We start from the raw sequence: 27,938 nt of genomic DNA, 5'->3' as shown, positions 1-27,938 counted from the left end.
TTCTTTATTTATCATTTGAACAGTTCACTATAATGTCGCAAAAGTTTTAAGTTTTTGTATTATTTGATGTACGTTGAATTGTTCGCCAATATGAACAAAAAAAAAAAGTGATTTTTGAAGAGAATTGAAAAAATCAAAAAATCAAAAAACATTTTAAATGTTTAGTCGTTTTCTGCTGGTCTAGTCATCAATCACTGCTGGATAAACAATGATAAATGTTTATCATTACTAAAACAAGAACTATTAATTTGTAATAAACCAAAAAGGGTCGAAATTTCGCTATTTCTCACTCCGTTGCAACGTCACGGAGCAATCGATATGGCAAATGAAAAGCTCGACTTAAAATGTGTTTTCCATTTTTAAACCACGTTTTCCACTTTTTCTCCATCGAAACCGACTACTTTATCGACCTTGTTTTGCTGGGCGAGATAGGACGCCGTCTATTTTTAGACGATGACTCAGCACTTCCACTCTCACTTAAAAAATAAATAAATGGCAGCACGATGTAACGCCACGTCCCTATAGTACCCACTTGAACAGTTAAAAAAGTAGTTATCCAGCTGCGTGTAAAAGGCCTGGGTGTAAAATAAATATTGCATTATTTTATACAATTTTATGTGATTTTACACCCTGAAATATGTAGCCCATCAGTATGGGAAACCAACTTGACCGAAATGTCAAGCTCATACCTATATGTGTTCATCCTGATGGCCGAGTGGGCTAAGGCGCCAGTCCTTACAATTTGGTGCTGGGTTTGAATCCCGTCGGTTGCATTTTTTTTGTGTTTGCAAAAATTTTACATGCAGTGTGTAATATTAAGTGTTTATTTTGACGAAGGTGATGTGCATGCTTTTGCATGCGATTTTACCATCGAATTTTTTGCTGTGTGTATAAAATTCAACTTCCAATCCGAATCTGTAGTCACATTTTAGCTTTGGAATGGTTTTGATATCATACGAGACATTTTACGAAAAAAGTGAAAAATTTCGCGACGTTTCAACGCCAGAATGTGTCTTTTTCAGAAAAAAATGTCTTTTTTTTAATGAAACAGTCTCCATCCTCAACCAACTCTGAAAAATACAAATACATTACAATTTTCTTTTTTGGGACTTGTTGATCCGAAAGAATAGCAAAGAATTAGAATTACGAACCATGAGTTTTTGCTACCCATTCGCCAAAATTTTCAATCGATGATATTTTGGAAACTTTTGTTTCGATGTTTAATGTGTATAATTGAAAATTATTTGTAATTTTCTGAACCTTTTGAGGCGAGAGCATAGAGTTTTCTCAGCTTTTCAAACATGTTTTCATCTGAAATGGACAAAGATGGACGCATTTTATGAAAAAATTCCAAAGAATATTTTGAAAAAGAACTTTGTCCTAAGGGCACTGTCTACGGGTGTCAATCCAAAATTTCGCGAAGCGAAAGTGTAACGATTTGTGTAATCGTTTAAGGTGAAGCCGTTGATCATTTTCGTAGAAAATTAATCATCACTTTAAAATATTCTGTATTAAATTCAATTTAACGAATTTCAGCACCAAAAGGAATCAGCATGTGCCGTTTGTTGCCTTCTTGAAGCCACTGAAAATTTTTTTGATCTAAATCAAATGTGCTTCAAAATTTATATAATTTTGTGGCACAGTCATTGACGTCCTAGTTGGCAATCTTTGATTAATGACGATTTCCATAACTTTACAAGGAATGGGATAATCGTTACCAAAAGGAATCAGCATGTGTAGGGCGCTATTCTAAACAACTTGTTGAATGAATTTTGTCAAAATTTTGAAAGCGACTCAAAAATTATATCTTTGAACGAAAAATCATGACAATGATGGAAGTCTTCCACCCAATTCAAGCAATCTGCATGCTTTATCCACCAAACGAAAGGGGAAGTCTTAAATTGCAAGTAGACTACCTCGCAAAGTTGATAAAACTTTGTTAAAGTACTCAAAAGTTAAGATGAAAAATAAAAATTCAGACCGGGAAAATCCCGGTCGCTGATTGGTTGAGCGCAACCTTTCCCGAACACATTAATCAGATTCAAGTATCTAGCACTTAGCAAATTTTGCTCTCTGCCACTGCTTCGAAAGCGTCGAGCCGTCACAGCCAAGCGAGGTTATAAAAGAGCACCGTGCCGCCGGTTGAAGCTCAAACGAGTCCGAAGCTTTGCACGAGGAGGATCGAGAAGCAGCAGCAGCACAGCAGAGCCGCCGAGAGGAAGGAGAGAATTGAAAAATTGGAAAGAGAGGCAGAGCAGGCGCGGGAGGGAAAATTGCCGGCAACTTGGAGTGTCATCATCGCATGGTTTTATCATCGTCATAAGACGTTAAAATGGCCCTTTTCAGGGCCAATTCACACGAAAGAGTATTCTTTAAAAATCTGGTTGGGTACGGTAATGAGTGTTTGTGTGTGCGGAAGGGAAATCGAGTGGCAAGTTTGGGGCTTGAAAGAGCACCAAATTATCAACGCATACACACAAACGCGGGCTGGGGAGCTTCATTTGTGTGCGCCTGGTTTCTGCCGTGCAACTACCCTTCACGAGTTTGCTCATCCGATCGATCTTGGGGAAAATCGATTTTCGATATTAGTGTGGTTCCGCGAACACAATTTTAGTGTGGTTTATTACACACACACACACACACACACACGAGCAAATCCACAGTCGATGGCGCTTTCTTGCTACAAATACACTTGCAACGCACTGTTTGGTGCTCTAGGTGGTGTGTAGTATGTGTAAAGAGAATGAATAAAAAGATCGGAACCCAATTTTTTGCGAAGCGAAATCGTTACGTGGCGATTTCCCCTCTTTGCAGACTTCCCCTCCTTTTCCTTCACGCTGATTGGTTAAACAAACCTTTCCCGATCATCCTCTCCGAGAGACGTGAGATTGATGTATCTAAAATCATCTCCACTCAAGCTCATAATTTTTTGACAGCCGAGGAGTCAACATCGAGTGGCAGTTGCAGAATCAGAAGGGACAGCAGAAATTTCCCCCGGTCAACGACGTGGAGAGGTCGCCGAAATGGCTCGGGCCGTCGCAGGAACGGGACGGATTGTCGCTGCAGGCCATCAAGGAAGAACGTTAGGGACCGATGTGGTCAAGCTGCTGATCCCGGAAGGCTCCGGTTAACGGCATCAAGAAGGGGTCTCCGTGTTGATCGAGAACCAGTTCCCTTTGGGTAAAGTTGGTTGTGGTTGCGATAAAGTTTATGGTTTTTGATACTGGACATGAAATTTAACATTTCGGCAGTCGTGACCGCAATCCGGAGTGGCCGGAGGCCCCGCGGATGTTCCGAAGGGGGACATTTGCCGAACCAAAAGAGTTGGGGCAATATGGGTATCAAACTTTATGGTTTTTGATACTGGACATGAAATTTGAAATTTCGGAAGTATTGGCCACAATCTGGAGTGGCCGGAGGCCCCGCGGATGTTCCGATGAGGGGACATTTGCCGAACCATAAGAGTTAGGGCAATATGGGTATCAAACTTTATGGTTTTTGATACTGGACAAAAAATCTGACATTTCAGCAGTAGTGACCACAATCCGGAGGCCCCGGGGATGTTCCGGTGGAGGGACATTTCCCGAACCATAAGAGTTGAGGCAATATGGGTATCAAACTTTATGGTTTTTGATACTGGACATGAAATTTGAAATTTCGGAAGTATTGGCTACAATCCGGAGTGGCCGGAGGCCCCGCGGATGTTCCGATGAGGGGACATTTGCCGAACCATAAGAGTTAGGGCAATATGGGTATCAAACTTTATGGTTTTTGATACTGCACATGCATCTGACCATTATCTGAAGTTACGCAGTTAAAATAAATCGCTTATTTTACGCTGGAAGTAATAAATCGATTACTGCGATTGCCTTTTTATTGTGCCGCGGCGGAATTCTGTTTCTGGAAATATAGAATAACTATTTCGAATTCAATTAGAGCCCTTTAAAGGGGAGTTTTAATGTTTGCTGTTGAAATTTACTTTGCTGCCGCCAATTGCTTGCAACAGCCTTGCAAAAACATTTCCGCATCTTGATAACTTTCGAGTGGTGAGGGAAAGTCGATTGATTTCACCTGGATTTCTATTGCAGCTCCATTTGCAATTTCCGTCCCCTTAGTTCGATAGGACGTTGATATTATGTCTTAAAACTATTCACAAAAGAGTTGTCTTATGTAATTATAAGGGAATCATGGGGAAATTTGTACCGGACATTCTTATCGAAAATTTCAACAATCATCTTGCAAAGTTCTTTGTCATACTGGTCATGTGTAACATAACCACCTGCACCTTTTTGATTCCAAAATCAGTTTTTCAAATACAATTTTTGAATACAAAATCTGGGCCTGAAAAAACAAAACATCAAAACATATTGAAAATTCAAATAAATCTTTCAAATTTCTATGGCGGAACCAATGATACAAGTTTTGGACCTACACCCAAAATTCAGAGTCGTGAGAATCGTTCTCTCAAAATTTATTGAGGGCTCAGTGCCAAAAACGAAAGAATAATGCTACCATTTCACACCGTCAAAACAAATGTGTTCATTCTTTAATTAAAACAATAAACCTCCAACAAGTGTTATACATCGACTTCTGACCACCTCTTGGTTGCCAAGCCTGTGGTGGCCGAGGCAGTTAAGTCATTGATAAGTCTGTCAAAGGTCTCTGATTCGATTCCCGTAGTCGACTCATTTGGTTTGTTTTGTCTTGGCAGAAGTTTTTGAACCTCGAGGGAATAATCGAGCTGTGTTCTCTGCGTTCGTAAATGGTACCACTATTCTCTCAACTCGAGGCCATTATTCTCTTGGACGAGCGCTGCCATTTATGGGTGTAAGATTTGGATGCAACTTGCATCCTTGCATCATTAGATTCGCCAAAGAATTTTGAACGATTTTTTTTTTAAATGAATGGTGATTAATGTGGAAATTACCCAGAAAAAAATATATTTTAAATTTCTCCCAAACACATCCTGCACCCACCATGGTGACAGAAGCAAATCCGAAAAAAGAAGCACCAGAAAACTGCCACTGCTGTCGGTGGTGGTGGTGGTGAGGTGGTGGTGAGTAGTCCCTGGAAAGGTGATGACGATAATCGTTGTCGAAAATGATAATAGGAAGAAAATGGGACTCCATGTCAAGTAGCGTGGCTCACGGATATATGAAAAAGACAAAAGTGTTCAATTTCGAACGCCTCAACCGGAATTTTGTAGCAATATGGCCCCAAAACATAGCCTGAAATTTTGAGCGCATTTGGTTAAGGTTTAGAACTTCCACCATTGACCTGAAGTTATAAAGAAATTTCAATAAATTTAATTTATTTATTTTCAACTTTTTAACTCTTCTTCGAGTATATTTTCCTATGCCCTATGAATTTTTCTCAAAGTAGTGGTTTCTTATAGGTTTCGATCCGGGGAACAACTTTGTAGAACATCACAAAGCGCTAGGAATTAATCCCGGAAAGATACAGGCAAATTTTTAGAGCACGTTAAAAAAAAAATCCTAGCTCCAAAAAATATCCTGTATCTTTTCAGGATCAATTCCTAGCGCTTTGCGATGTTCTACAAAGTTGTTCCCCGGATCAAAACCTATAAGAAACTTGAGAATAAGAAAATTTGATTGGGTTTTGGGAAACTTTTTCTAAGAAGAGGTTAAAAGTGAAAATTTCCCATAGTAAATCTTTAAAAGTTCCATACTAACTTCAGGTCAATGGTGGAAGTACTAAACCTTAACCAAATGCGCTCAAAATTTCAGGCTATGTTCTGGGGCCATAATGCTACAAAAATCCGGTCGAGGCGTTTGGAATTGAACACTTTTGTCTTTTTCATATATCCGTGAGCCACGCTAATGTCAAGCCCCCTCCTTTCCCTTTTCATGTGGTTGAGGTGGCGTTTTTTTACATAATTCGAAATGAGTTTAATTTTTAGCTCCCCCATATTAATTGCGTCGTCGTCGTCGCCAAATTTCTGGGCCGAGCCGAGAGTAGAGATTACACTTAACGACTTGGAACAGGACATTCTTTTTTTTCTGCTGCTCGCCGTGTTGCTTTCTCCCAGCGCAGTAACATTTTGCGGTTTTTCTGATTGCGGAAACGGGATTAAACGTGGGATGTGTTGGTTTTTTCCTCTGTGGTGAGGGCTTGTCTGTAACGATTGTTTGAAAAGGTTTTGCACTTTCATATTTTGGGCTAGCGAGTCGAGCCTTTCACGTTTGCGCATAACCAGCCCATCCTCCCTCCGGGAGGTGGATTTATGCTTGTTGACATTCATGAAGGTAATGTGCTGGGCGACGACTGACGGTTATGGGGAAATTGAGAAAGAAATTTTCTTCGAATTAGAATTCAATGAAAATATTTACTGGCAATTCCATGAACTTTTTATAAAATGAAAAATTGTAATAATGAAAATAGCCACAATATCAATTTCAATTTTTCTGAACACGCAGACATTCGAGAACTGATATCAATTAAAACTAATTGAATAAACAGACCAAGCCAACCTCAACAGCATCATTTAAATTGCAAACCGAATCCCATTCTTTAAATTGTTTTGCCAGAGCTCCACCTTCCCAGTAATCGATACACAATAAACCATACACCGATGATCCCCTAGACCCCCAAACCGCCCCCTCTCCCTGGCCATGTGCCAATATTTGCTCAGAAAATTGGTCTCGACACCCTCGCGTCATCGCGTGGACGACCGTGTCCTCTGCCGGTCCTGCAGTGTCGTCCCAGGAAGACAACATGCTAATCGAATGTAAACATGACCTTCTGCGGCAGCAACAACGGCGTCCAGAAGCAGTCGTCCCCTCTAATAACCGCTCTGTCGTCATAAACAAAAAGGACGCCAAGGATGAGCAAGGCCGGTCACATAAATTTTCCCGATTTTCCCCTCTGCCTTGGTTGGGGGGGTCCGCAGAGAATCTGGGCGGTTCAATTTGGAAAAATAATAACACCATGGTCAAGGGAAGGGGGGAGAGCGGTCTGCTGCAGAAATCGAAAAGGAACAAAAGTGTGGCCATTAAATCACGCTGTCCCTTTTACAGGAGTGAGGGGGGAGGGTTTTGTCCCAATACTGTTTATGGGCCACTTGAAAATTCATGACCTCTTTTTTGTGAACGAAACACGAAAGGCAAAGGCGTCATAACAACCGTAGAAGGACATGTGTAACGGATTTGATTTTTTTTGTAAAGGGTTATGATTAGAACAATGAAATAGTTCAATGTCAACTTTATTTTGCCATTTCAACCATCATTTCAAGAATGTTGGATTTGAAAACGTTCCAAAGATTTCTGAACTGGACAAAGCAAGAAACATTCAGCAAACTGCGACAAAATTCATGAAATCTCATAAATTACAATGGAGTGACCAAAAGAGTACTGCTTTTTGTTTAGATATTTGTGCAGCTTCAGAATGACTAGAGATTTTCATTAAAATTTCCTTGGATCCTTGGACAAAGCTCAAACACAAACTTTAAATAAAATTTGTACCAGCCTATAGAGTGTTAAAATTCCTTATTTCAGTCTTATTTCAGTGATTCCTCGTCAAACCAGCAGGATCCAATTCAAAAGTGCTCAGATTTGGCTCAAATTTTGCCTGGAAGTTTCTTGGGCAATACATTTAGACTCGTGCTTTTGTATGTCCAAAAAACTATTTTTTCAAAGATTTTCACGATTTTATCAATCATTACCCGCGAGAAAGGTTGGCCTTAAGGATACAAGTGAGCAATTCTCAAGAAAATTGGAAAATTTCAGTGCATTTTTATTTTTAGTATGCAAAAAATTAAAAAAAAAAAACTTAAGTTGTTTTCGAGATGCCGCCCTTTTAAGATGATACATTCGATTTTTAATTTAAAAAAAAAACATTTAAAAGAATGCGCATTTCGCGATAACGATGGTTTTTAATTCTAATGACTATCAAGTATCACTGGCCTAAGTTTCAGAATATTTGCTGATGTAGTTGTAGGAAATTGAACGGACTTTCTGAAAAAATACACTGAAATAAAAATACACGTCACTTCTATGAGATTTTTTCTTTTCGTTCAAAATTTTTGAGGAAATAGCATAAGATGTCACAAAAAGTCTACCTAAAAATGCGGGATAGTATGTCTCTCCTAAAAATATACAAAAATCATTTACTAAATCTGTTTTTTTGAAAAGTGGTCTAAACGTCAAGTTTGCCTTTGCCAGCTTTTCAATTGGATGTACGGGCAAACAGATATAAGCTTGAGTACAATGCTCATAACTGAAAATAGAATATTTTTTCAATGTGGTAGAAACCTGAATAGTTAATAAGCTAACGCAAATATTTAAACGAGTCAAATTATAATAGTTGTCAAAGGTAAACTTTTAGAAAATTGGACGAGCTTTCCGGTAAAGATATTTTCGAGTTTGCAAAATCATGTCTGTCATATAGAAGTTGCCTAAAAACACCAAAAACCCTATTTTTTCGTCATTTTTTTTAAACCGCTGTATCTTCCCAAGGATTGAACTTAGGACAGTGGTCAATACGAAGATTTTTATGTAAAATTGCATGGAGAATTGATTCCCGTATTCGATTTTTTAAAATTTTGACGTTTAGACCACTTTTCCAAAAAACAGTATCAGTAAATTATTTTTGATTTTTTTAGGAAAGACATGCCATCCTGCATTTTTCGTGAGTCTTTTTGTCACATTTTAGGCAATTTTCACAAAAATTTTGAGCGAAAAATTATCGTGACATCACCTTAAAATTTAAATTTTAAACTAATAAATTGAAAACTCTCATAGAATAGGCGTGTATTTTTCTTTCAGTTTATTTTTTTCAAAAAGTCCATCCAATTTCCTATAAGTTTATCTTTGACCACTTTTTGATACGATGCAACGGCTTCGAGATACTGTAATTTTTGAATTGCAAAATAAAAAAATATTTGAACAACTTACGCCCTTCTCAAATGTTCTTTCGAGTACAATTAGCTCCATATACATACATACAAATGGCTTATTTAGGCCTAGGATAACATGTTTACAAAGTTTCATTGAAATAGAAGAGGGTCAGGTACAAAAAACCCAGAAAAAAAATCTGATTTGAGCTGAAAATACTCTATCAAGTATTTTTGGGACGAATAAAAAAGAATAGGTAGAATTCTTTTTTTTGTAATTTTGATATTTTTCAGGGGACAAAAATTCGAATCTTTTTTTCCAAAGAATAGCCAAAGCCAAAGAATAAAAAAAATGAAGTTTTATTTTTCAAGTATCTTCCAAACAGCCTTATATTTTCTAGTAACAACTTCTCAGAGACTAATGGTCTTATTTACAATTCCATAAAATAAGGACCCCCGGGTTTTTTGTAGTCTCTGTTGCAAGTTTCTGCTCATTTGTAAGCGTCCGAAGGTTATGTGTGGTGAGTAACCCACATTATGTTAAAAATTAAAAAAAAATGTGTGCTTGTTCTTTTTATAGTTCTCATCAATCCCTCCAACATTGTCGAAAACGCCAATTTGGTCACAAGATTTTGTCAAAAGATACCGATTTTCGAATATTTATGTACCATTTTTGTAGCATAGATAACTACTCTAATTATATGGAGCCTTGTACGGGTGAACCAAAAATGACACAAAGTTAAAATATAAGGGTCATTCCAGGTCAACTGAGTATACTTTTGGACTCGACCTTCACCGATTTGGACCAAACTTGGAGGGAACATTCATCTATCGATAGTTAGAAGAAATCCCAAGTTTGGTGTTGATTAGACCATCCCTCCGCCCTATTTTTTGACGATTTTCAAAAAAAAACTTTTTTTTTTAATCAACTATTTGAGACTCTTACAGGTGAGAAACGGCTGGAATATTTAATTGCAAACCTTTTTTTACTAGAAAATGATCATTTCGACTAATCCTGATATTATTTAGTCTAATTCAGAATCTTTGCATAGCGAATTTGTATTTTTTGCAAATATTTCAACCACGTGGTAGCTGCCTGACATATATGGCGTCGCGGTGTTCATCAAGCTTTCATAGCATGCTAAGGAAAATTTGATGCTTTTTGAGGGAAAGCCGTTGCTTCCGGAGACATCGGATAGTTTGCCGATGCGCCAGGTCTAGGGACAACGAAACCATATGCTCTCTTCGGGAAAAGTGTTCTCCAGACCATTCCCCATAGGCCTGACCATACCAGAAGTTGGCGCGTGATTTTCCCAGGCCTGTAGGAGCGTTTGAACAAAAAGTTCCAATTTTCCATAGTAATTCCCATGTAAACTTTAACCCTGATGCGCGCAGCCAGTTTACAACCAAATGAGTTGATATTTGGCATGAAAGTCCCTTTGGGCATGCCCTACAAGGGGAACCATACTAAAATTTGATCCGAGAACTTTTTGAAAAACGTACCCACCCTAATACACATTTTCAGATGTTTTAACAATGGAGAGTTGCTTGCTCACTTTTATTTGGGCTATTTATTACTTTGAAACAGTCAAAAACACTTCATGAAAGCTGTAATTCATAATCAAAGTGCTGATAGGCGGATAATATAAATAGGCTGAGAAAGGGTATAGTTCCCCTACATGACAGACTTCAACAGACTTTAGTTCAATTGGACGCAAATATATGGCAATTAGTTAGGCTTTTAACGAAATAATTCTAAGTTTGTTACCGTTTTGTGCATTACAAAATTGTCTTCTTTGTTTATTTACGGAAAGGCTTTTATTTTGATTATTTATATTTTGCTTGCTTATAAAACGATATTTTTATAACATTTAATTGAACTTTAAGTAGCTTGCTTCTTAATAGAAATAAGTTCTCAGTACATTTTGCTAGAGATGCCTATAAATCACACTAGACAAGATTCTGTCAAAATATGCATACTCCGGATGAGTCGCAAGTTCTTTAAAAAAATATGCTTCCTTTTAATCGGTAGCTTGAACATCCCGATGTAATTTTTTTTATATTATATCTTTTGTCAGAAGTCGATACTTTGATCGATTGGGTTTGAAAAATCATATTAAAAATCAAAGCAGTGAATTTCCACACTCAGTCCCATCAGTATTACAACGTGAAAAAATGCGTCGCTTGGTAAAAGTTTCTTCAAATAGGTGAATTAATATCTGAGCTGCCTGTTATTAAAACTCATACCTGTATGTTTAAATAAAATCGACAGCGTAGCTCAACCAAATTAGTACCCTGTGAAGATCAACCGCAACAACATGCTGAAACTGTTCTATGAGATATTCATCCAAAAAATATTCAAAAAAACACCCAACAGCCAGCTGACCGAACTACCCCACCTCGCCGCCGAACTTTGGGAGCAAATCTTCCTTCGTGTCCCGCGTGGCCATCTCCGGAAACTGCGCCAAACCTGCCACTACTGGAGAAACATCGTCGACGGTTCTCCAGCGCTCCGAGATCGACTCCACGTCAAATTTCCTCGCTACGTTCAGTACTATGACCTATCACTGATTCCACCGGTGGGAAGGTTTAGCTTTGAGTCTGAATCGTTTTCAGTGATTTCGGACGTGAGTTCATGGTGGCCCAAAGTTGGTGAATTTCTGACCGTACTCTGCCTGGGACGGTGTGAATTCCCGCTGGAAATGCTCCGACACACTCCAAATTTGAAAAAGTTGCAACTGTTCTACGTGAAACTCGTTGAGATCGACAATCCCGACTTTAAGCTTCACAAAGTGGAGGAGCTTACAGTGGAGTACGTTGATCCAGACATTTTGATAGTCTTAGGTGAAGTTATCACGAACGTAAAGTCCTTCAGTATCAACGGTTTAGTTATGGACGCTTCAGAGGAGGCTGACGAAGAACGGAATGAACTGAAAGATGTCATAGAGCTGTTAGACATAATGGATAGCAAAATTCCCAGCTGGTACCCAGAATTAAAAAAAAGTTTCCACAGATTAAAGCTTGTCACAATGAACCCACGGCTGTATGGTGAAACGATCTTTTTCACGGATCCTCGGATCGTCCGCAACCCTCGAAGCGTTCCAAAGCATGAAGAGCTCGACATGATCCGAGGTTTCCGGGACATTTCTGAGGAAGAACTTAAGGCATTTGTTCTGCGGTATCCTGGCTTGAAGAAGCTGATGATTGTCAACTGTGAAGAAGTTTGTGATGGTAATATATACTGACCGAAACTGCGATTCGGAGAAATCTATGCAATGCTTCAATAAATTATCTTAGAATAAACTATTCTTGGCATGTACACCGCCAAAAACAGCGTTTATTTTAGAATGTCCTTCATATCTGATCTTAACACCATACCACTAGCACCCCTACCAATGATACTCATTATGAAATACTGCATCAGTTTGAAAATTGAAAACATTCCTCCATATAGAACGCCGCACCATAGCCGATGGTCATTCCATTCCATTCAACCCCAAAACGGCCTCGTTCCCACCCATAGACCAGCAGCAACAGCAGCGTCCACACTGCATCAGTCGGCAATGGTCCTTTAATTGAAAACCGAATGATCCGGAACGGTCTGCATGGTCCTCGGAACGGTTTTTGGAATTGTCGAACCAATCGTTAGCACCGTTTCGTCGTCCTCGTTGTCATGCGGGGAGGGGAGGGGGGCCCCCATTAAGTGGTGTAATTTTAATAAAACAACCATTATGAGGAGGGGTGGGGCCACCAGACTCTGGGGAGGCATAGCGAAGGCAGTCAGTGGTGCCATTTTGGCCGTGTGCCCATCCGATTTGGTTCACAAGTTTGCTTTTTTGATTCTGGCGCAATGACGATAATCGGCGGAGGGGGACCTGGTGGAGTGAGGATACAATTGGCGGACATAAACACTTTTGTTTCATGTTGGAGGGATTTGGAGATTGTATCTAACACGAGTTTTAAGATCATTTGGTGTGAAAATGTTACAATTCCCATCGAACAAATGTCTTTTGGTTAACGTTTGACTAATATATAAAAGGTTTATCCTTGTTAGTGTTTTACTTCTGAATCAGAAATTTGGTTTACTTTTACTCGCAACTTGTTTTGTTTCGGTTTATTTCAATCATTATGCTGGATGACAAATCTGCAACTTCAATTAATATGTTTATGTTTTTTTCTAGAAATAAAATGAAATTAAAATCTAGCTTAGGATGTTTGATTTCCCGAACTGGAAATGATCGAAGTTGTTGTATATGACAATGAAGGAATAAATATCACAGAACTTTGAAAATGAGTAACATCTTGTACACTACGATTGGATTAACTTTTCAGAGATTCGATGTAATCGTAATGTAATCTTTGGCAAATTTATTCAAGATGGTATATGGTATAAAAACTTCAAAATGAGAAAAAAAATAGTTTCCCTGAGTCGGAACGGTCCTACTAACAAGCTCCAAGGTGAATTCGCGAAATTCAGTACTACTTTTCAGCATTTTATTTTTTGGTTGGGAGAAGTAGGCCGTTTCGTTTCGAAGGACAGGAAACATTGACAGTTTCACAGCGGAATTGCAATATAGTAGTTTTGGCAATTCTGTCGTAAAACTACTTACTTTTCCTGTCATTCTCGAACGACGAAACAGCCTACTTTTCTCTACCAAAAATAACAGAATCGAACAGTAAACCTTCACCAAACAAATGCTGAAAATTTCTACTTTTCAGCACTAACATAAATGTTGAAAAGTAGAACTTTTCACCACTTGCTAGGAAAAGAGGCATTTTTCAAAACTTTTTTGATTCAAACGATTCATTGACTCAATGCATGGATATTTGTCCTATAATTTTGTTCAAATTGTGTTTTTCGGAATTGCAAAAAAATGTTGTATGGAACTCGCTGCTAAACTTGATTTTTCCATCACTCGTCATATGTATCCCACTCGATGAATCTCGTTGGATAAATGTACGACTCGTGCTGAAAAAAATCTTGTATAAACTACTACTATGCAACAAGTTGCAAAAAGCAGATTTCTTCAGCACGTGTCGAACTTTTCTCCAACGAGGTTTACTGAGTTGAAAAGTACTGAAATACTGTTATTTTTGGCGATGAAAAGAAGGCCGTCTCGTCCTTCGAAGATGACAGGAAAAGAAAGTATGTAACGTAGGGTGCCCAAAACAATGACCCCTGCTCCACAAGCAAAAAACGAGTTTTGGGGTTATTTTAAGCTTCTTTGCAAAGCCTTCAGTCAGGGGTATTAAAAAACACCCAAAAAGCAAAAACTGAAAATTTGGTTTACTGGACCTTTTCAAAAAACTCCAGAATTTATTTATATATATATTTAATATCCTTTTATTATAAATAATTGATTTTAGAAAATTAAAATAAAATTACGGGATTTCACGGAAATCTTCAACATTCACGAATTTCACGCTGTCCGCGAAATCGTGAAAATTCACCAACCCTACCCAAAGTGATGTCCCCTACAAGCTTAAGGTCGAATCGAGTTGATATCTGAATGGAATACTTTTCTATTTGAGTTTGAAAATTGTGCTAAAATATCAATAATTCCCTTAAGATTTAACCAACTGGGATGCTTCACCCCGTATTTTGTTGCATTTTCAGATGCATATTGAATTTTGAAATTTAATTGAATTTTGACTGAATTCCTAACTTGTCGAACATAGGTGGGTAATTCTCCGCCAACTCAAAACTTTGTCCTAAGGGGTAACTTTTGTCCCTGATCACGAACCCGAGGTCCGTTTTTTGATATCTCGTGACGGAGGGGCTGTACGACCCCTTCCATTTTTGAACATGCGAAAAAAGAGGTGTTTTTCAATAATTTGCAGCCTGAAACGGTGATGAGATAGAAATTTGGTTTAAAAGAGACATTTTTGTAAAATTAGCCTCCCGATTTAATGGCGTACTCAGAATTCCGAAAAAACGTATTTTTCATCGAAAAAAACACTAAAAAAGTTTTAAAAATTCTCCCATTTTCCGTTACTCGACTGTTAAAATTTTTGGAACATGTCATTTTATGGGAAATTTAATGTTCTTTTCGAATCTACATTAACTCAGAAGGGTCATTTTTTCATTTAGAACAACATTTTTCATTTTAAAATTTCTTATTTTTTATAACTTTGCAGTTGGTCGTCATCGATCATGGCCGTTCATGGTCACCCGCGACAGACACGGACGACAAAACAAAGAGAAACGCAAAAATGACTTTTTCAAAACTTTTTTTTTGTAAAATCGCGATAACTCGTGATGTTTATAAGCAAACCCCTTATGTCTATATATCAAAATTTTTGTAATTGTCTGTTCTACAATTTTGTAGAACATTGTTACACTCTAAAAAATAACCCTGCAAAGTTAGAAAAAACACAAAATTTTAAAATGAAAAATGTTGCTCTAAATGAAAAAATTACCCTTCTGGGTCAATGCAGATTTGAAAAGAAAATTAAATTTCCCATAAAATGACATGTTCCAAAATTTTTAACAGTCAATTAACGGAAAATGGGAGAATTTTTAAAACGTTTTTAGTGTTTTTTTCGATGAAAAATACGTTTTTTTCGGAATTCTGAGTACGCCATCAAATCGGGCGTCTAATTTTACATAAATGTCTCTTTGACACCAAATTTCTATCTCATCACCGTTTCAGGCTGCAAATTATTGAAAAACACCTTTTTTTCGCATGTTCAAAAATGGAAGGGGTCGTACCGCCCCTCCGTCACGAGATATCAAAAAACGGACCTCGGATTCGTGATCAGGGACAAAAGTTACCCCTTAGGACAAAGTTTCTCGCAAATCGAAGAGGGGTCGGGGCAACTTTTCCCGATTTCGTGTGAGTTGGTAGAGAATTACCCAGGTACCGAATCCTGCATTAATCTGATTGTAAATACAGTCGAACTTTGTTGCAAATAATTTTGTTTACTATGCTTCGGGGGATGAATTTAAAATTATATCGATAGTTCCAGTAGTTTTAAAAATACTAAAATGCTTGTAACATAAATTCTGGAGTTTTTTGCCCCTGGTTGATTTGCACCCTTAAATACACGTTTAAAGTTTTAAAATGTTTACATCATACTGATTTCCTTTATAATTCGAATCTAAAAAAAATCAAGAAGGTTTTCATTGATTGAATTATATTGTCAATTTATGAACAACCTTTTAGACATGTACATAAAAATAAATTGTTGAAAAATGACAAAAAAAACTAACATCTTTCTTCTATCTCTCTAATTTCAATCCACAGGTCGCCTGGATGCACTTCGAACAGTCCGCGATCCTGACCGTGCACAACCACGTGATCACGCGCAATCCGCGGATTAGCGTGACGCACGACAAGCACGATAAGCACAAGACCTGGTTCCTGCACATCTCGAACGTCCAGGAAGAGGACAAGGGCCGGTACATGTGCCAGATCAACACCGTCACGGCCAAGACCCAGTTCGGCTATCTGCACGTCGTTGGTAAGTGTCAAAAAAAAAAAAAGAAAAGTTCCAAGAATAGTGTGGAAAAAATTCCACGTGGATTCGAGGGCTTTTTTTAATGACTTGCGCTGGAAAGATGTAAATGTGCGAAGCTCATAAAAGCGAAAAATTGGCACACTGACTAATTTGCATATTCATTGGAGGCAAATTGACGCATCGATCATTTGTCCGGAAATTGATGGCAGAGGTGGGGGAACGGAAGCGGAACCAATAAGGGGAGGTAATGGGAGACTGAATGGGTTGGTATGCAAATATGACAGAATTGCACACACGTACCAGGTGCGTGCGTGAGGGTTTGATTTTACCCTTGCAACATCATTTTGTTTTGCATGGCATTAATTTTGCGGGTGTTGCCAACAATATTTGAAATCAACCTGATACCACAGCAGGCACCCCCAAAACGCTCCTGCTGCAGAACCCTTCAACATATTCACCAATTCCCGCCCAAACGCAGTCAGGAAAGGGGTAACTGTTGCTGTGGATAATTCACATTTTGTGGTCGGCTGAATTGGGTGGCAATAACTTGTTGCTCTGCCAGGACCCCCGCCCGTTTTCCAGGGGGAGGGATGGTGGAAAAACCACACGACAGACGCCATGGAGCCCAAAGAACGAGCGCTTGCCAATGTGTTCGATGATGGAAATTGTGGAGCTTTAATTGACGCCCCGGATTCGTTTCGGCGGGTGTGATGAGTTGGTTGTCAGTTTTGGTGCCAGCACTTCATCATGGTTTTGCCGGGCACAGGCAGACTCGTTGGGACAGTTCCGGGGACCAGACTAGCTGGCTGGCTGGGATGACGATTTAATAATGATTCCGAGGCTGGAGCCGGCACAGAGAGAGAGAGATAATTCAATCCGGGGGTGCGCGGCAAAAATCATCGCCAACACATCACTCAATGTCACACGTTGGGATAATGAAGAGATTGAAGGAAATGAGTTCCGAGAGTTAGCGGGTAGCGGGTTAGAATTTCGAGCCCGCTTCGATAAATAGTCAATATTTGAGTCGTTTGTACAGTTTATAATGTGCATAATTAGCATTTGATGAATGTAAGCCAGTCAAAATACTTTTTTTAATTAAGATTCTGTGGATAAGTGACCACATGACCTTGGATGGCGTGGCTGGAACAAAATTTTATAAATCTATACACATACTCATTGGGAGATTTATATTTAAAAAGTAGTGATTTACCGGCCTGAATCAGAACCATTTAAAAAAAATACTATCGGTTTAAATTACGTTAAAAAAAGCTTATTAATTTTCGGATTTTTAACAGACCTGGTGGATCAATCTAAAAAAATGTTTTTACAGACCTGGTGGATCAATCTAAAAAAATGTTTTTACAGAATTTTAGAAAAAAAGTCTTACTTTTAGACCCTTTTTAAAAATCGTAATTCCATCTATTTTTTATGTGAACTTCCGGGGCTTTTTGGTCACTCAAAAACCAGCCTCTAAACATGGTTTTGTTAAAATTGGAATATATTGTTACCATCAAAACGGATTAAAATTTTTGAGGGTCAATCCACCATCAAGGCCAGGTCAGTTCAGAATCCGTATAAAGAATCAAACATCTATTGTTTGCCTTTCTTACAAAAGAAAGGAAAGGAAAAACGCTTTTCTCAAAAATCTTTAAAAAATCGTGCTCGGCGGGGATTCGTCTCAGAAAAGTTCTATAACTAATTTTAAGATTTAGATGCGTTCTTTAGATTGAATTTTGGCCCGAACCCCGGAACTCATTGTCTGATTTTTGAGAGCTCTTTTTCTGAAATATTTGAGCGATGTCTGTATTCGCTCTTAAAAATTTGTGGCTTCCATCATTGGAAAACCGCTCGTAAAACCCACAATTTTTATATTTCAGATTTGTAGCTAGAGCGTCCAATTTCCCGTGGATACTAATTTCCCGGGAAATCCCGGGAATTCCCGGGAAATTTTAAATTTATTGAAAATTGTTATGATCTTGGTTTTGATTAATATTATGCAACAAAATTGTATAGGACATCAACATTAATGGTTAAAATAAGTGTGAAGATCAATTAGCAGCTTAACTGCATGTAAAAAATCATTCGACTACAAGAAAATGTATTTTGGTATTTTTTTATGAGAAATATTTTCTATCAAAACTGTGAGTAAAATTAATCTATAATCCGCAATCATAAAATTGCATAATCCACAATCATAACATGCAGAAATTATGTTTTTCATGACAAATACAGATTTCTGCTCTTGAACAAATGGTAAAGCTTTTTAGTGTTGGTTTTACTCCAAACAACCTTATGTTTTCAAATATTTTAAGCGAGCTTTGAATATATTTTTTGCATTTTTTGAGAACAAACAATAGAAAGTAATTTTTCAATGAGTTTTTTTTTGTATTATTATGCAACATAATTTAAATTATACGATAAATTACCATCATTCCATAAAAAGTCTTCTATTTTTTCACATTTAACCCTCTAACACCTGTAATTGCACCAGTGCTCTATAATTCTTTTACTTCAAATTGTAATTTCTTTAGTACTAGGTATTCAACCAATTGAATTAATTCTTTTTGCACAGATTCGATTTTCATCTCATTTGATCATGGTAAACAAAAACGTAAAAAATCTCAATTTTAATTTGGAGATGAGGAGTTAACATTGTTGTGATGAAATAACATCAATCTATTAAAAAATTGCTTAATTGTAATAATTTTATACTCATTAAGCAAGATCTATTCCCAGTTGCTTTAAAAATTAATATTATCAGAAATAATCATTATTTCTGATAATCTGATTAATTATATATAAACCAAACAACACATTTCATTGAACAAAATCATGTTGAGTTTGTTCATTTCTTATTTTTTCAGAGCATTTTCAAAAAGTAGTCCAAAAATTTTTAGAAAATGTTTACTTCCGCTTGAATTTCGGGAATCCCCGGGAAATTTACAAATTTCCCGGGAAACGGGAAATATTTTTTTCGGGAATTCCCGGGAATTTTTTTGCCGGGACGAGGTATTGGACGCTCTATTTGTAGCCGTGGGGTTGGAGAAGAACATTTTATTTTTCGATTCTGTATTTTCGAACAGTAAATGTGGTCAAAGACATTTTGAGAGGTATTTTTTGGACTTTTTTTTACAGATAACACTATCAAATTAAAAGAATTCAGTTTCGAACAAAAAGCCATTCGAAAACATGCGCCATAAACTGCTTTGGCCCACAATTTAAAGCTTTTTCAAAATTTATTTCCATAGATATAGCCATATTAGTGTTTTACGTCTTATTTGTACCCTATTTTTTCCTATTATTTTTTTGATTTTATACAGAACTATATACTGAATATCAAATTCAAAGTCCCAGCTCATTCTCGATTATGTTTCTGAAAAATTAATTGCACCAATATTTGTCGGAGTTTCATCATTTTGTAAGAAAGGCTCTATTTCACCTCTGGTGATATTAAATCGGGATTTTAAATAAGAAAAAAAAATTGCTGATAAAATATTTTCAATTTTTAGGTTTTTATACCTGAAGCGGAACAGCATTTTTTCAAAAGGCCCTATAAACATATGAAACACAATTGCTTATAGAACCTTTAGAAAACTGTAGATATGTTTTTGTTTTGGCTGTTTTTATATCCTTTTTTATGTACACCCAAATATCAATAACTACACAATTTGTCAATTGGACCCTATAAAAATAAATAAAAAACATATACAATTTCATTCTTGGATTTGAATAACAGATTATATCAAATAAATGATTTCTATCAAAATTAACATCTTAAAATTTATAAAACAGTAAAACATGTTTTTTTGCTTCTTTTCATGAACTTTGGGATCAGAAAACATACATTTGAAATTTTTATTTTTTTGAAATTTCGCCCCCCACCCCTTCAAAAGTTTTTCAAAACAAATAAAAGGCAAAACACAAATAAACTGTTAACAATTAAAATATGCATTTAAAACTCAAACTGATCGTTAACTACTGAGAATACATTCAATACCGCTTGTTTCAATTTTTTTAAAGTCGAAAACGGCACTTTAAGTCTTTATAAAAATTTTAAGTATTGAACTTGAGAAAATCAAATATTATCATAAATTAATTCATGTTTTGCAAATTTTTAACATAATTCACAACAGCTACAAAAAAAATTATCAAGGCTCAAAATTTTAAATTTACTTTTATTTGACCTCGACTTCTGCCTCGACCACATATCACAAAAAAAAAACTTCAATTCAAATTTGTAATAACATTATATATATACAGTATGTAAAAAAAGTATTTACACCCCTTGGGCACTATGCACATTTTGTGATGAAACATGTAAAAAAATTAAAGTTTGACAGGAATCTAGTACTTCGTTTTGTTCAGAAACTCATGCCAAACATTTTGCTACAAAAAGCTCATGAAAAGATGATTTCTATAAAAAGTTATATAACAAATACTATTACGAAAATAAAAAAGGTGCAAAAAAAGTTTGTACACCTTTCGAAAAATTAACATAAATAAAGTTATTTGTTGACAAATCACCATAAATCCAGTCTCCCAACTCCAAATAGGCATCCTTGACTGATTAAAAAAATAATTTGGATTGAATATAAAGTTTACTAACTACTTAGTATAAAAGTTTATATAACTCTGGAAATTCTATATAAAACTTATCTTAACTTAATTTTGCAAACTTTTAATTTAACTAAATGTCAATATATTACCATAGAATTGCTAAATAAACATTTTGGAGTGGGTATAACACCGTTTTGAGGGTATTTGTATCGATAGAATAGATTTTTCGTTGGAATTTCGTACCAACCCGGAATTACGTCGTCGGAAAATCCGCCGGCATCTGAACCGGTCCACAATTCACAAGTCAACCTATGTGGCATCAGAAAGGGCATAAAATTTCCGAACTTTTGATACCCATACATCCAGGTTTTCTATAAAACCCACGTTTTTAAATACCTAAGCAAAAACGTTGTTATGGTTTCGTTTGAACAACCTGCCAAAAATGTATGGAATTTCGTACTTTTTGTTTTCGTGGATCAAACTTACTTTTTGCCCAGGTATTTAAAAACGTAGGTTTTAAAGAAAACCTAGATGTTTGGGTATCAAAAGATCGGAAATTTTATGCCCTTTCCGATTCCACATAGGTTGACTTGTGAATTGTGGACCGGTTCAGATGCCTGCGGATTTTCCGACGACGTAATTCCGGGTTGGTACGAAATTCCAACGAAAAATCTATTCTATCGATACAAATACCCTCAAAACGGTGTTATACCCACTCCAAAATGTTTATTTAGCAATTCTATGGTAATATATTGACATTTAGTTGAATTAAAAGTTTGCAAAATTAAGTTAAGATAAGTTTTATATAGAATTTCCAGAGTTATATAAACTTTTATACTAAGTAGTTAGTAAACTTTATATTCAATTCAAATTATTTTTTTTAATCAGTCAAGGATGCCTATTCGGAGTTGGGAAAAGTGGATTTATGGTGATTTGTCAACAAATAACATTATTTATGTTAATTTTTCGAAAGGTGTACAAACTTTTTTTGCACCTTTTTTATTTTCGTAATAATATTTGTTATATAACTTTTTATAGAAATCATCTTTTCATGAGCTTTTTGTAGCAAAATGTTTGGCATGAGTTTCTGAACAAAACGTAGTACTAGGTTCCTGTTAAACCTTAAATTTTTTACATGTTTCATCACAAAATGTGCATAGTGCCCAAGGGGTGTAAATACTTTTTTTACATACTGTATGCTAGTTATTTTAGCATTTATTGCACTCTCAATTATATTTTTTTCTATGTTTCTAAATTGAAATAAGGGTAATCGAACTAACGTATTAGACCGATTCTTAGCAAAGCTACACCAAAATGTCACTTTTTTCAATTTTCAATGTGATTTTTTATATGAAAAATTTCATTTTAATTATGATCTAATAATTGCAATGTGCTTTAAATGCGTTTTCTTATCTGAAATGCCAAAAATATTGACCAAATAAGGTCTCCAAGTCATTGAATGGAAGAGGAGTTTTTTTCATAAAACTGCTCCTTTCGTTGTCCCGTCACGAAAAGAAATGGCTGGCAAAAACTCAAATTTCAACCAAATCTTTCAGTTCAAGGAGCAAAAGATTCGTTTTTCAATTTGTAATAATGTGTAGAAGAGCAAAAGTTTTAAAAAATCAATCTGGCAAAACTGTGTCGATTTTTTTGGTGTGCCTTTTAAAATTCCAGTTTTACGATGTTGTCCCGTCACGCTACATTTTCATTTCAGGAGAAGTACAGGTATAATATTGTTCATTACGCAGGTCATTTCTATGTTGGAAAATCGATTATCTTTTCAAATATGTGATAACATTGGGGGGTTTCTCCTTTAATTGTGCCACTACAGCCAAAACGCTGAAAAAAACTTGGGAATTTTTTGAAAAGGAGCCGAAGAATCGGTCATTAGCAGTGCCGAAAAATTGATTAGTATTATTCAATATTTTTTACGACATAACACTCAATTTACTATCGATTAATTATAAATATGTTCTAAAAATGGGTCAAAATGCTATTTAACATTTTTACAATTTGTCATCTTTGCTTTTTAAAAGACGCCAGATGTTTTCATTTTTAATTTAAATATATTAATTTTAGAAAATTAAACCACAAAGAGACTTTTAAGATATGATAAAAAAGAAAAATCATGATTAAATTTTGCTTGTAAAAACATTGTTGGGAGAGTCTTTTAACAAGGGATTTTAAATGATCTGCTGCTTAAAATTTTTAAGTAATTGTTTTTTTAAATATAAAGTAAATGAAACCTCACTTCTGCTTCATGAGATTGTTTTTACATTACAATGGTTTATTATCTATTGGTTTATGATTTTGAAAACTTATTATAATCAATTGAAATGAACACAAAGTATCACAGCTATATAAATTAACAATCGGCTTCTTGTTTTAAAAGATTTAGTTTCAGCTCCGCAATGTGTAAATTCATCCTACTCTCTAATCAGACTTTTAGCTTCATTGTCGACTATGGAAAACACTTCCTGGTTCATCTCGTGCTGGCGGGCAAAGTTGAGCGCCGTCCGTCCCAGGTGATCGCACAGCTCGATCGACACTCTGGGATCCACCAGCAGCATCCCGAGGCATTCCTCCAGTTCGGCAGTTCGAGCCCGGTACAGCCGCTGCACACAGGTCAACGCCAGTGGACGTTCGTTGAACACCGCTGGTTGGCTGATGTACAGGAGGAACAGCTCCAGCACTTGCGGGTAGCCTTTGGAGCACACTATCTTGAGGACCTTGGAAAGTTTATCGATCTGTTTGATTAATTCCTCATTGTTGGCTGATTTGCTGAGAATTGCCTCCACCCCTTGACTTCTGCCTTTGGACGAGGCTAGCATAAGCAGTTCAGCGAGCTCGTTCGTTGAGTTTCTTCTGGTCTGGATGAACTCGTCGAGTTCATCGATGAACATGTCTTCGATTCCGGCTAGCAGCAGAGACTTCATCATTTCTAGCGAAATTTCGGCGCGCTTTGCTTCAAACACGAAGTCTGGAAGTAACGCCGTTACATCGCGTCTAGCTTGCCCATTGAAGAAACTGTCCACGTCGCATTTGAACAGTTCGAAGCACAATGTCAGCAGTTCGTGCTTCTGCGCATCGGTGATCGTGGTCAGACCGCAAACCACCGACAGCGGATGCTTCGTATAGTCCCCAATGTTGATATCAGCTTGTTTGCTTGCCAAAAGATAAACCAGTTTCATGACAAGTGGAAAGTTTTCCGCTTTGGTAACTTTGAACAGCAACATCAGTGGAGTTTGCTTCTTCCACAGAACGTTCGCGTTGGTGTTCGGCAGGTTCAGCAACGTTTCGACATTTGTGAATGCTCCCGCTCCTATCGCAATGTGAAGCGGATACTGGTTGGCCAACTGGGGAATTGACTCGTTCGACACTGGTATTTGCACTAAAAATTCCACCAAAAAACCGCCCTCGACATCTGTTTTACACATTTCACCGAAAAATGTCCGAAGTTTTTTGTTCCGATGTAGCTGCGACTCATCGCCATTTGAACCACCTGGTAACACTGAATATAAGGCTTCCAATTCATTCACGCCATCTGCTATGTAATTCACAAAACTTGGAACTGATCCACTTGAAATCGATGATTTCAAATTCTTTATTAGTGAATCCTACAATAGAAAGTAAACAAACCAGTTTGTAAGACGTCACAAGCTCAAAATTTATAATTCAACCTACCTCAAACGTGGCCTTGCGTTGGTTCCACAGCTTATAATCAAAGTTGACGTCATCGTTGACGTGGTTTGCCTGTTTCGAGCTGCTCATTCTGTGTGAGTTTTACGAACGCCCAACTTGTACTGGCGCTTCAGTGGACTACCCTCGTAGTATATATCAGTCAGCACGAATCTTACGCGGACGTCAACAGCGTGTGAAAAATTGTTAGTGAATGAAATCGTTGACCATTACTACGAGAGATGCTGAAATATTCTCGGAAATGTTTGATTCACTTTTATTCAGCAGCAAGCGAAAATAAACTTGAGATTAGCAATTTAACGGTCATTTCAATATATTGAAGAGGGGATGACTCGATGTTTTTTGTTCACAGTTTCAGTTTTAAACAGTACAATGAAACCTCTTTTTACGCGGTGGTGTTACGCTTTTATTTCGTCGATTCCTCTAAAAACACACAATATTTTTGCAAGCTTGAAAAGCCGTTTTGTAGATATGAACAAAACCTACAAATTGCTTTTAAAAGATTGCAAAAATGTTGCGTCGCTCTAGAGAAATCGTCAAATTAGAAAAACGTAACGCACCGCGTAAAAGAGGTTTCGCTGGAATTAAAACTTCGTCGCCATCGTGCTAACTTGTCGTACGTGCATTTTGGGCCAAATTGAGTTAAGAACGCCATTTTGTGCAGCTCACAATGCCTCACCTTTTGACCTTCACAGTTCCCCAAAATTCGATTTCAATCCTGAGATATTCAACAAAAACCGAAAAAACTCCGTGCATTTTTGTCACTTTACTTATGAAAGTAGTTTCAATCTTGTCGTGCTATCTTGTCACTCCATGAAAATTGATGTAAGTGCGACAACTGGCCAAAGGGATTTCAGATCAGAATTGGTTTGACGCACGTACAAATTAGACTACCGTAAACATTTGTAATTATAACTCGGGACTCCAGCAACCAACTTCAACCCAACTTTGGGACAATGCACAGAATGGTCAGCCAAACAAAACGTGTTTGTTATTGTTTACATTGCGTGCTCTCGTTTTTGCATATTCAAGGTCAAACATTAAAACGCGTTTTTCTCGGAACGTCGAAATGGCGGGTGCGACAAGATAGCACGACGACGTCGACTTGACACCAAATATTCTTTTCGCATAGTGATTTTTTAAAGTATTTTCAGACTGCAGCCCAGATACACTCCACATGACGGTACTTCCTTTTTCCATCGTTTTAATCGATAGATTACACATTTGAATTCCAGTTCATTGCATTCCTTATGGTTTGATACCACCAAGAAAGATAAGATTTCTTCCGGCCATTCGAATGCTTTTTCGAACAATCATCATTGTGATGATGAAATGAAATTGTCTTTGTCATCATGTTAAGCTTTTTTGTGTTTTGTACAATCTTACTACTACCGGTGCACAGAGGTCAAAATGGCAAATTTAAGTCGAAATAGGATTTTACGAAAAATTGTGCAGTTTTGGAGCTCTAGTGTCTTCGGAAGAGATATTGAAAATGGGAAAAGGTAACTTATGGTTTGATTAAAAATTAGGGTGGTTCACGCTTGGGGTGTTTAGAAAAATCTAACCATCAGGGATATTTTTCGGATATTTTCCCTCTTCTAGAAAGTTGTTGGGCATGCCAATTCACGAAACCAAAATTTTATTTCGCAATCTATGCCCTGTCCGAGAGAATAATTGCCTCGAGTCGAGAGAATAGTGGTACCATTAACGGACACAGAGGACACAGCTCGAGATTTCCAAAAAAGTGTCCACGTAGTTTATGAATGGTCCCCTTAAAGGACGTGCAGATAAACAATTCAAAGCATTTTTGAACTTGATACAGTCATGCTCCAGTTTTGCACGCCTCGGTTTTGCACTGGCCCGGTTTTGATTCGTTCAGCTGCCTCGGTTAAGCACGGTCCAGTGCTTAACTGAAGCACAGAGCTTATGGGATTTTGGCTATATGGGAGACATTGGCTTTATTCGTTTGAAAAATCATGCAAACATCAAAATATTATAGTGCTTTGGAATCGGGATGATGTCAGCTATCCATTGAAATTTTTCATGAAAATTTTCACAAAAATACGTATTTTCCTGTATTTTGAAAATACAATGTTTCTCGAAAAAATACTCAAAACTATTGTTATTGCAATATGGGAATATGATCGGAATTTTTTCATACAATTCGAATGTAATTTTTTTTTTGAATACACTCAAAATTTTCACAAAATTACGTATTTTCGAAAAAATACCCAAAATTTCAGTTTTTACAACATGGGTATCAAACGATTGAGATTTTTTTTACACATTTCGAAAGTAATAACAACATATTTTGAAAACACTGAAAATTTTCACAAAACTGCGTATTTTTGAAAAAAAAAAAAATACTCAAAATTTCAGTGTTTACAATATGGGTATCAAAAAAACGAAACTATTGGCACTACGCCCCCCGGGGCATGGCCTTCCTCTAACGTGGGATTTCTGCTCCAGCGCCTCTGACGAGACAGGAGAAACCGGGACCGACGTTTTACTTCACCATCCGATAGAAGCTCAGTGGATAAGGCGGGAATCGAACCCGCGTCTCATAGCATCATCGGGATCGGCAGCCGAAGCCGCTACCCCTGCGCCACGAGACCCACCGGTGTCAACCCATGGGTATCAAACGATAAGGAATTTTTCATACATTCGAATGTAATAACAACTTTTTTTAAATACTCAAAATTTTCTCAAAACTACGCATTTTCGAAAAAAAAATACTCCAATTTTCAGTTTTTAACAATATTTAACAATATCAAACGATCGGGATTTTTTCATACATTTCGAATGTGATAACAACATATTTTGAAAATACGCAAAATTTTCACAAATCTACGTATTTTAGAAAATACAAAAAAAATCCGTTTTAATAATATGGGTATAAAACGATCGAGATTTTTCATACATTTTGAATAAAAAAACAATATTTTTTGAAAAATACTTTTAAAAAATTTGTGTACTTTTTTCTAAAATACGTAGTATAGTGAAATTTTGGAGTATTTTCTCAAATTTGCGTTATAACTTTTGAAATGTGCAAAAAACCCCGATCATTTGAAACTTAATTGTAAACACTGCAATTTTGAGTAGTTTTTCGAAAATACGTAGTTTTGTGAAAATTTTGAGTATTTTCAAAAAAAGTTGTTTTTACATTCGAAATGTATAAAAAAATCCTGATCGTTTGATACTCATATTGTTAATACTAAAATTTTGAGTATGTTTTCAAAAAACGTAGTTTTGGAAAATTTTAAATGCTTTCAAAAAATGTTGTTATTACGTTCGAAATGTATGAAAAATTCCCGATTATTTGATACCCATATTGTTAAAAACTGAAATTTTGAATATTTTTTCGATAATA

The 27,938-nt window shown here is 36.7% G+C and overlaps 2 protein-coding genes across 4 annotated transcripts in view; one reads left to right on the top strand and one right to left on the bottom strand.

Moving 5' to 3' along the window:
• The window catches only part of LOC120430699 (lachesin), a 179,653-nt gene that overhangs the window by 125,046 nt on the left and 26,669 nt on the right, over positions 1-27,938 (top strand). For all 3 annotated transcript variants that reach the window (XM_052708113.1, XM_052708114.1, XM_052708112.1), the window contains one exon: positions 16,099-16,315. In XM_052708113.1, the coding sequence (XP_052564073.1) occupies positions 16,099-16,315 (217 nt within the window). The remainder of the gene's footprint in view (positions 1-16,098; positions 16,316-27,938) is intronic.
• Positions 22,244-25,043, bottom strand: LOC120430696 (uncharacterized). Its single transcript, XM_039595805.2, has 2 exons — positions 24,554-25,043; positions 22,244-24,486 (listed from the first exon to the last, which is right to left on the bottom strand). Exons 1-2 carry the CDS (start codon positions 24,638-24,640, stop codon positions 23,296-23,298), a joined length of 1,278 nt encoding a protein of 425 aa, XP_039451739.1. The 5' UTR covers positions 24,641-25,043; the 3' UTR covers positions 22,244-23,295.

The sequence above is a fragment of the Culex pipiens genome, chromosome 2, assembly GCF_016801865.2.
Source record: "Culex pipiens pallens isolate TS chromosome 2, TS_CPP_V2, whole genome shotgun sequence".
Taxonomy (NCBI): Eukaryota; Metazoa; Arthropoda; class Insecta; order Diptera; family Culicidae; genus Culex; species Culex pipiens.
This window is presented reverse-complemented; position numbering and strand designations above follow the sequence as displayed.

What these genes read in the sequence shown, in the direction of transcription:
- LOC120430696 (XM_039595805.2), bottom strand. Translation starts at nt 24,640, where the DNA reads ATGAGCAGCTCGAAACAGGCAAACCACGTCAACGATGACGTCAACTTT. An exon ending in AACGCAAGGCCACGTTTGAG is followed by an intron (nt 24,487 to 24,553) that starts GTAGGTTGAATT and finishes TTTCTATTGTAG; the next exon opens with GATTCACTAATAAAGAATTT.